The 10,525-nt window shown below is 43.1% G+C and overlaps 1 protein-coding gene across 1 annotated transcript; it reads right to left on the minus strand.

The window, feature by feature from the left end:
* Positions 1–5,891: 5,891 nt before the first annotated feature.
* Positions 5,892–10,508, minus strand: LOC118965976 (probable RNA-binding protein 46). Its single transcript, XM_036987137.1, has 4 exons — positions 10,179–10,508; positions 9,609–9,711; positions 7,972–9,226; positions 5,892–6,750 (listed from the first exon to the last, which is right to left on the minus strand). Exons 1-3 carry the CDS (start codon positions 10,311–10,313, stop codon positions 9,021–9,023), a joined length of 444 nt encoding a protein of 147 aa, XP_036843032.1. The 5' UTR covers positions 10,314–10,508; the 3' UTR covers positions 5,892–6,750; positions 7,972–9,020.
* Positions 10,509–10,525: the final 17 nt, after the last annotated feature.

The raw sequence follows: 10,525 nt of genomic DNA on the forward strand, positions 1-10,525 counted from the left end.
AAAGGAACATAGAATGCCCATCCAAATCACACCCTGACCTAACCAACATAGAGACATATAAAGAACTCTACCGTCAGGGCGTGACAATGGCTTCTGGTTGGGGTATGTACGTACAGTCACTGTGGGGATGACGTCATCGATGCAATTATTGATGAAACCACTCTTACTGTCTCCTCAGTAATCCACAGAGCATCACTCTCCAGAGTCTCATACCCTCTCCTCAGTAATCCACAGAGCATCACTCTCCTGAGTCTCATACCCTCTTCTCAGTAATCCACAGAGCATCACTCTCCTGAGTCTCATACTCTCTCCTCAGTAATCCACAGAGCATCACTCTCCTGAGTCTCATACCCTCTCCTCAGTAATCCACAGAGCATCACTCTCCTGAGTCTCATACTCTCTCCTCAGTAATCCATAGAGCATCACTCTCCTGAGTCTCATACCCTCTCCTCAGTAATCCACAGAGCATCACTCTCCTTATTCTCATACCCTCTCCTCAGTAATCCAGAGCATCACTCTCCAGTCTCATACCCTCTCCTCAGTAATCCACAGAGCATCACTCTCCCTAGTCTCATACCCTCTCCTCAGTAATCCACAGAGCATCACTCTCCTGAGTCTCATACCCTCTCCTCAGTAATCCACAGAGCATCACTCTCCTGAGTCTCATACTCTCTCCTCAATAATCCATAGAGCATCACTCTCCTGAGTCTCATACCCTCTCCTCAGTAATCCACAGAGCATCACTCTCCAGTCTCATACCCTCTCCTCAGTAATCCACAGAGCATCACTCTCCTTATTCTCATACCCTCTCCTCAGTAATCCAGAGCATCACTCTCCAGTCTCATACCCTCTCCTCAGTAATCCACAGAGCATCACTCTCCCGAGTCTCATACCCTCTCCTCAGTAATCCACAGAGCATCACTCTCCCGAGTCTCATACCCTCTCCTCAGTAATCCACAGAGCATCACTCTCCCGAGTCTCATACCCTCTCCTCAGTAATCCATAGAGCATCACTCTCCTGAGTCTCATACTGTGGGTGTCTTCCTGCTATCCCGAACCTCTATACCAGGCGGTGTCAGAGGAATGCCCTAAACACTGTCCGACTCCAGCCACACAAGTCGTATAGACCTGTTCTCTCTGCTACCACATGGCAAGTGGTACCGATGCACCAAGTCTGGAACCAACAGGACCCAGGATAAGACTGATAAATAGTTAGTCTGGGTAGCTATTGGTTAACCATTTAACTATCTGCATTGAACTCTTTTGACTCATCACATACGCTGCTGCTACTGACAATCAACTATCCTGTTGCCTAGTTACTTTACACTACTGACCTATATGTAAATAGCTACCTCAATTAGCTTGTTCCCCTGCACATCGACTCCGTACTGGTACTCCTAAACAGGTGTTCTACTCTGCGTTGGTTATTAAATTATTGCACCTCTCCTAAACAGGTGTTCTACTCTGCTAGCCAGCACCTCTCCTAAACAGGTGTTCTACTCTGCTAGCCAGCACCTCTCCTAAACAGGTGTTCTACTCTGCTAGCCAGCACCTCTCCTAAACAGGTGTTCTACTCTGCTAGCCAGCACCTCTCCTAAACAGGTGTTCTACTCTGCTAGCCAGCACCTCTCCTAAACAGGTGTTCTACTCTGCTAGCCAGCACCTCTCCTAAACAGGTGTTCTACTCTGCTAGCCAGCACCTCTCATAAACAGGTGTTCTACTCTGCTAGCCAGCACCTCTCCTAAACAGGTGTTCTACTCTGCTAGCCAGCACCACTCCTAAACAGGTGTTCTACTCTGCTAGCACCTCTCCTAAACAGGTGTTCTACTCTGCTAGCCAGCACCTCTCCTAAACAGGTGTTCTACTCTGCTAGCCAGCACCTCTCCTAAACAGGTGTTCTACTCCGCTAGCCAGCACCTCTCCTAAACAGGTGTTCTACTCTGCTAGCCAGCACCTCTCCTAAACAGGTGTACTACTCTGCTAGCACCTCTCCTAAACAGGTGTACTACTCTGCTAGCCAGCACCTCTCCTAAACAGGTGTACTACTCTGCTAGCCAGCACCTCTCCTAAACAGGTGTACTACTCTGCTAGCACCTCTCCTAAACAGGTGTACTACTCTGCTAGCCAGCACCTCTCCTAAACAGGTGTACTACTCTGCTAGCACCTCTCCTAAACAGGTGTACTACTCTGCTAGCCAGCACCTCTCCTAAACAGGTGTACTACTCTGCTAGCCAGCACCTCTCCTAAACAGGTGTACTACTCTGCTAGCACCTCTCCTAAACAGGTGTTCTACTCTGCTAGCCAGCACCTCTCCTAAACAGGTGTTCTACTCTGCTGACCAACACCTCTCCTAAACAGGTGTACTACTCTGCTAGCCAGCACCTCTCCTAAACAGGTGTACTACTCTGCTAGCCAGCACCTCTCCTAAACAGGTGTACTACTCTGCTAGCACCTCTCCTAAACAGGTGTACTACTCTGCTAACCAACACCTCTCCTAAACAGGTGTTCTACTCTGCTAGCACCTCTCCTAAACAGGTGTACTACTCTGCTAACCAACACCTCTCCTAAACAGGTGTTCTACTCTGCTAGCACCTCTCCTAAACAGGTGTACTACTCTGCTAGCACCTCTCCTAAACAGGTGTACTACTCTGCTAACCAACACCTCTCCTAAACAGGTGTTCTACTCTGCTAGCACCTCTCCTAAACAGGTGTTCTATTCTGCTGGCCAGCACCACTCCTAAACAGGTGTTCTACTCTGCTAGCCAGCACCTCTCCTAAACAGGTGTTCTACTCTGCTAGCCAGCACCTCGCTTAAACAGGTGCTCTACTCTGCTAGCCAGCACCTCTCCTAAACAGGTGTTCTACTCTGCTAACCAGCACCACTCCTAAACAGGTGTTCTACTCTGCTAGCCAGCACCTCTCCTAAACAGGTGTTCTACTCTGCTAGCCAGCACCTCTCCTAAACAGGTGTACTACTCTGCTAACCAACACCTCTCCTAAACAGGTGTTCTACTCTGCTAGCACCTCTCCTAAACAGGTGTACTACTCTGCTAACCAGCACCTCTCCTAAACAGGTGTTCTATTCTGCTGGCCAGCACCACTCCTAAACAGGTGTTCTACTCTGCTAGCCAGCACCTCTCCTAAACAGGTGTTCTACTCTGCTAGCCAGCACCTCGCTTAAACAGGTGCTCTACTCTGCTAGCCAGCACCTCTCCTAAACAGGTGTTCTACTCTGCTAACCAGCACCACTCCTAAACAGGTGTTCTACTCTGCTAGCCAGCACCTCTCCTAAACAGGTGTTCTACTCTGCTAGCCAGCACCTCTCCTAAACAGGTGTACTACTCTGCTAACCAACACCTCTCCTAAACAGGTGTTCTACTCTGCTAGCACCTCTCCTAAACAGGTGTTCTACTCTGCTAGCCAGCACCTCTCCTAAACAGGTGTTCTACTCTGCTAACCAGCACCTCTCCTAAACAGGTGTTCTACTCTGCTAGCCAGCACCTCTCCTAAACAGGTGTTCTACTCTGCTAGCCAGCACCTCTCCTAAACAGGTGTTCTACTCTGCTAGCCAGCACCTCTCCAAAACAGGTGTTCTATTCTGCTGGCCAGCACCTCTCCTAAACAGGTGTTCTACTCTGCTAGCTAGCACCTCTCCTAAACAGGTGTTCTACTCTGCTAGCCAGCACCACTCCTAAACAGGTGTTCTACTCTGCTAGCCAGCACCTCTCCTAAACAGGTGTTCGACTCTGCTAGCCAGCACCTCGCTTAAACAGGTGCTCTACTCTGCTAGCCAGCACCTCGCTTAAACAGGTGTTCTACTCTGCTAGCACCTCTCCTAAACAGGTGTTCTACTCTGCTAGCACCTCTCCTAAACAGGTGTTCTACTCTGCTAGCCAGCACCTCTCCTAAACAGGTGTTCTACTCTGCTAGCACCTCTCCTAAACAGGTGTACTACTCTGCTAACCAGCACCTCTCCTAAACAGGTGTTCTACTCTGCCAGCCAGCACCTCTCCTAAACAGGTGTTCTACTCTGCTAGCCAGCACCTCTCATAAACAGGTGTTCTACTCCGCTAGCCAGCACCTCGCCTAAACTGTATATAGCCATGTTATTACCTGGTACTTCCTGTATATAGCCATGTTATTACCTGGTACTCCCTGTATATAGCCATGTTATTACCTGGTACTTCCTGTATATAGCCATGTTGTTACCTGGTACTCCCTGTATATAGCCATGTTGTTACCTGGTACTTCCTGTATATAGCCATGTTATTACCTGGTACTTCCTGTATATAGCCATGTTATTACCGGGTACTCCCTGTATATAGCCATGTTATTACCTGGTACTTCCTGTATATAACCATGATATTACCTGGTACTTCCTGTATATAACCATGATATTACCTGGTACTTCCTGTATATAACCATGATATTACCTGGTACTTCCTGTATATAACCATGATATTACCTGGTACTTCCTGTATATAACCATGATATTACCTGGTACTTCCTGTATATAGCCACGTTATTACCTGGTACTTCCTGTATATAGCCATGTTATTACCTGGTACTTCCTGTATATAGCCATGTTATTACCTGGTACTTCCTGTATATAGCCATGTTATTACCTGGTACTTCCTGTATATAGCCATGTTATTACCTGGTACTTCCTGTATATAGCCATGTTATTACCTGGTACTTCCTGTATATAGCCATGTTATTACCTGGTACTTCCTGTATATTGCCATGTTATTACCTGGTACTTCCTGTATATAGCCATGTTATTACCTGGTACTTCCTGTATATAGCCATGTTATTACCTGGTACTTCCTGTATATAGCCATGTTATTACCTGGTTCTTCCTGTATATAACCATGATATTACCTGGTACTTCCTGTATATAACCATGATATTACCTGGTACTTCCTGTATATAACCATGATATTACCTGGTACTTCCTGTATATAGCCACGTTATTACCTGGTACTTCCTGTATATAGCCATGTTATTACCTGGTACTTCCTGTATATAGCCATGTTATTACCTAGTACTTCCTGTATATAACCATGATATTACCTGGTACTTCCTGTATATAGCCATGTTATTACCTGGTACTTCCTGTATATAGCCATGTTATTACCTGGTACTTCCTGTATATAGCCATGTTGTTTTTACCCGTCATTGTTATTCACTGTGTATTTATTTCCTTGTGTCACTATTTTTATTTGATGTTTTATCTTAATTGTGCTTTGTTGGAAAAGTCAGTCACACACCACACAAACACAAGACACACTGTATTTAATTTGTTTATTAAATTCAACATGATCTCAGTAACCAGTTAAAATGTTCCTAGTGAACAGTGTGTGTATGAGAAGAAAAACATACCTCCCAAATGGAACTCTATTCCCTATATAGTGCACTACTTTAGACCCTATTCCCTATATAGTACACTACTTTAGACCAGAGCCCTATTCCCTATATAGTGCACGACTTTAGACCAGAGCCCTATTAGTAGTGTACTATATAGGGAATAGGGTTCTGGTCTAAAGTAGTGTACTATATAGGGAATAGGGTCTATAGTAGTGCACTATATAGGGAATAGGGCTCTGGTCTAAAGTAGTGCACTATATAGGGAATAGGGCTCTGGTCTAAAGTAGTGGACTATATAGGGAATAGGGCCCTGGTCTAAAGTAGTGCACTATATAGGGAATAGGGCTCTGGTCTAAAGTAGTGCACTATATAGGGAATAGGGCTCTGGTCTAAAGTAGTGGACTATATAGGGAATAGGGCTCTGGTCTAAAGTAGTGCACTATATAGGGAATAGGGCTCTGGTCTAAAGTAGTGCACTATATAGGGAATAGGGCTCTGGTCTAAAGTAGTGCACTATATAGGGAATAGGGCTCTGGTCTAAAGTAGTGCACTATATAGGGAATAGGGCTCTGGTCTAAAGTAGTGCACTATATAGGGAATAGGGCTCTGGTCTAAAGTAGTGTACTATATAGGGAATAGAACTGAGCACCCCATGAGAACAACATGGGAGGAAACCATAACAACGAAGTGTAAACAACATAGATGTAAACAAAACAACTGCTGGAGAAAAATTACAGAACTTTTAGAATTTATTTACCGGTGTGTGTATCTGTACCGGTGTGTGTGTGTGTGTGTGTGTGTATCTGTACCGGTGTGTGTGTGTGTGTGTGTGTGTATCTGTACCGGTGTGTGTGTGTGTGTGTGTTCCCGACGGTCAACTGAACCAACTGGAGAGACAATATGGACCGGTATCACCGGTACAGTACATCAGTTTTGTTCATTTAAAAGGATACTTCTGGATTTCTTTTTTTTAATCTACTTCCTCAGTCAGATGAACTCAGTAGATACCATTTTGTACGTGTCTGCCATGCAGTTTGAAGAAAGTTGCTAACTAGCGCTAGCGCAACGACTGGAAGTCTATGGGTATATGCTAGCACGCTAGTTAGCATTGGCTCGTGAAACTACCTCTAGGCGTCCTTCATACTAGACGCAGAGACGTAAAAATGGTTCATCTGACTGTGGGGAAGTAGATAAAGGGCCTCAATGCAAAAATCCCACAGCATCCCTTTAACGAATCCCACAGTATCCCTCTAACGAATCCCACAGTATCCCTTTAAATCCCACAGTATCCCTTTAAATCCCACATTATCCCTTTAAATCCCACAGTATCCCTTTAAATCCCACAGTATCCCTTTAAATTCCACAGTATCCCTTTAAAACCCCTTTAAATCCCACATTATCCCTTTAAATCCCACAGTATCCCTTTAAATCCCACAGTATCCCTTTAAATCCCACAGTATCCCTTTAAATCCCACAGTATCCCTTTAAATCCCACAGTATCCCTTTAAATCCCACAGTATCCCTTTAAATCCCACAGTATCCCTTTAAATCCAACAGTATCCCTTTAAATCCCACAGTATCCCTTTAAATCCCACAGTATCCCTTTAAATCCCACATTATCCCTTTAAATCCCACAGTATCCCTTTAAATCCCACAGTATCCCTTTAAATTCCACAGTATCCCTTTAAATCCCACAGTATCCCTTTAAATCCCACAGTATCCCTTTAAATCCCACAGTATCCCTTTAAATCCCACAGTATCCCTTTAAATCACACAGTATCCTTTTAAATCCCACAGTATCCCTTTAAATCCCACAGTATCCCTTTAAATCCCACAGTATCCCACAGTATCCCTTTAAATCCCACAGTATCCCTTTAAATCCCACAGTATCTCTTTAAATCCCACAGTATCCCTTTAAATCCCACAGTATCCCTTTAAATCCCACAGTATCCCTTTAAATCCCACAGTATCCCTTTAAATCCCACAGTATCCCTTTAAATCCCACAGTATCCCTTTAAATCACACAGTATCCCTTTAAATCCCACAGTATCCCTTTAAATCACACGGTATCCCTTTAAATCCCACGGTATCCCTTTAAATCCCACGGTATCCCTTTAAATCCCACAGTATCCCTTTAAATCCCACAGTATCCCTTTAAATTCCACAGTATCCCTTTAAATCCCACAGTATCCCTTTAAATCCCACAGTATCCCTTTAAATCCCACAGTATCCCTTTAAATCCCACAGTATCCCTTTAAATCCCACAGTATCCCTTTAAATCCCACAGTATCCCTTTAAATCACACAGTATCCCTTTAAATCCCACAGTATCCCTTTAAATCCCACAGTATCCCTTTAAATCACACAGTATCCCTTTAAATCCCACAGTATCCCTTTAAATCCCACAGTATCCCTTTAAATCCCACAGTATCCCTTTAAATCCCACAGTATCCCTTTAAATCCCACAGTATCCCTTTAAATCCCACAGTATCCCTTTAAATCCCACAGTATCCCTTTAAATCACACAGTATCCCTTTAAATCCCACAGTATCCCTTTAAATCCCACAGTATCCCTTTAAATCACACAGTATCCCTTTAAATCACACAGTATCCCTTTAAATCACTTTTTTTTTGACAAAAACTGTAAATGACATTTAAAATAAAAAAAGACAACAAAATGAAAAGTGAATATTTTTGGAGGAGAGGCAACGCTGTCTTGTTGATGATCGCTATGTCTTTATAATGTTAATAATAATAATAATATTCAATATTTAAATCTCAATAAATATATTATGTGACGGAACCATTTTGGATTGTCTTTTACACATCGGCTTTTCCATTTAGATCTGCTCACTTGATTTCCCTTTGTTGTTCAAAATCACCAGCTGCTAATAAATAAATCATGAATTGAATAACAAATTAGAAGTAGATATTTTTTTTTTTCAGTACAGAATTTTGACATTGTTTGATTTTTTGAATATTATACGATACAATAGGACCTAAATATACTGCCGTAAAAGATAATATAGGTGGATGATGACATAAAAATAAAATACAGTACATTTAAATAAAAAAAAGTCACTAAAATATTTAAATCATGTTTTATAAATACATATGGTCAAAAGTCAATACTATTCAAGTATCATTATTGCCAAGATATAAAATAAGCGCTAAAGTAAATGAGGTTTTCTTCAGTTTGATCTATAATTCCCTTGTTTACCTTAACTATATGGGGTTTGGGTAGATGCTATGTGGGAGCCTTGGGACAACCCTACCCTAAAACCCTACCCGTACCTTAAACCCTACCCTTACCTTAACCCTAAACTTAACCCTTACCGTAACAATTTTAAATGTCAACTTCAAACGGGGTGACGTCGGAGTTAGACGTCCGGAGGATCCCGCTTAGCATGTACCTTTGCCGCATAGAGTAACACTGTGAGCAGAATGAATGCAGCCCTTCCTGAGTCAACTTAACATATGAATTACAGAATGGCCGTCTTTTGAAAACCAAACGACCCGAAAAACTAAACCAACCAAACATCCAACACAAAAGTAAAATGGCTCAGTAACAAACTAGATGTTGTTCACCTCCACCTCCCTCCTCCATCCCTGTGTTCCCTCTTCTCACACAGCGAGTGATGATGGAGGGATGATCAGAAGAAGGCAGGGTTCTGATTAGGGGGGATATAGAGTCTCTGTGGGGTGGTGGGAGAGAGAGGGTAGGGGAAGGCTCTGGTACAGCCGTATGAGAGGAGACCGGGGCTGTTGGAGACAGGAGGAGGAGAGAGAGAACCGTAGGAGACGGGAGGAAGAGGAGGAGAGAGCGAACCCGGGGAACTACCGTTGAGGAAGGAACAGTCTGAGAGAGGAAGGGATAGAGTAGAGAGAACAGTTTAAAAAAATAAAAATAATAATAATCGGTCAATTGATTGCAAACTGGGAACCCCATATCCTGTGTAGGCAACATCGAGGCCCGAGAGCTAATTTGGGAATTCCATGGAGAGAAGATATTTGTAAAGGATGTCATTTTTAATATATATTTATTTTAAAAGATCCATAATAATTTCGACATACTTTTAACCAGGTATAAACGTTAAAAAGTGGAGCCTGAAGTCACGTTATTTTTTAAAAATCCACAAATAATACTTTCCCCCTAAATCCCATCGCGGACCACATTAAAGGGTGCCACCGGTTATGAGTCACTGCTCTAACAAGTGTCAAGCGGGTGTTTAATTACTAACCCAGGTTCCAGAGTGCATTCTGGGCTGCCAGCTCCTTAGCGTCCTCCAACACCGTACACACCTTGTCTGGCATGAAGCTACTCCTCGTCGACGAGATCACGACCTAACAGACACAAACACACACGCGCAGACAGGAGAATTAAAAGGATGTGGACACAGTCGTTGTTAATCTGGCTGACACCAGCTCTCAAAAGTCCTTCACAGCCTGCTGTGTAGTCACGTGGGTCAGCCGTCAGCCAGACTAGATCGTTGTATGAATGTTTGTTTTGGTAAATAGTGTGTAGTTGTGGCAGTAGTAAAGGTGGTGAAAATAATGACTGAATAAATGGCAGGGTAGCCTAGTGGTTAGAGTGTTGGACTAGTAACCGGAAGGTTGCAAGTTCAAACCCCCGAGCTGACAAGGTACAAATCTGTTGTTCTGCCCCTGAACAGGCAGTCATTGAAAATAAGAATTTGTTCTTAACTGACTTGCCTCGTTAAATAAAGGTTAGAAAAAAAAATATTTAAAAAATGAATGAACTAAGGTACTAATTAACAACAAATTAATTAATTAATGAGACATATACCCACCTTGTATATGAGCATTAGCTTCCCATCTTGTCCCGGCGTAGAGTAGAGGTAGTACTCAGGTAGAGCCCAGCTGTTCTTATAGCAGTAGTACTCTAGCAGAGTCACCGCTGAACTAAACTGACCTAGTAACAACATATATAGTATTATTACAGTATATTATATAGTATTATTAGTAGTAGAGGTAGTACTCAGGTAGAGCCCAGCTGTTCTTATAGCAGTAGTACTCTAGCAGAGTCACCGCTGAACTAAACTGACCTAGTAACAACATATATAGTATTATTACAGTATATTATATAGTATTATTAGTAGTAGAGGTAGTACTCAGGTAGAGCCCAGCTGTTCTTATA

Source organism: Oncorhynchus mykiss, chromosome 9, assembly GCF_013265735.2.
Source record: "Oncorhynchus mykiss isolate Arlee chromosome 9, USDA_OmykA_1.1, whole genome shotgun sequence".
Taxonomy (NCBI): Eukaryota; Metazoa; Chordata; class Actinopteri; order Salmoniformes; family Salmonidae; genus Oncorhynchus; species Oncorhynchus mykiss.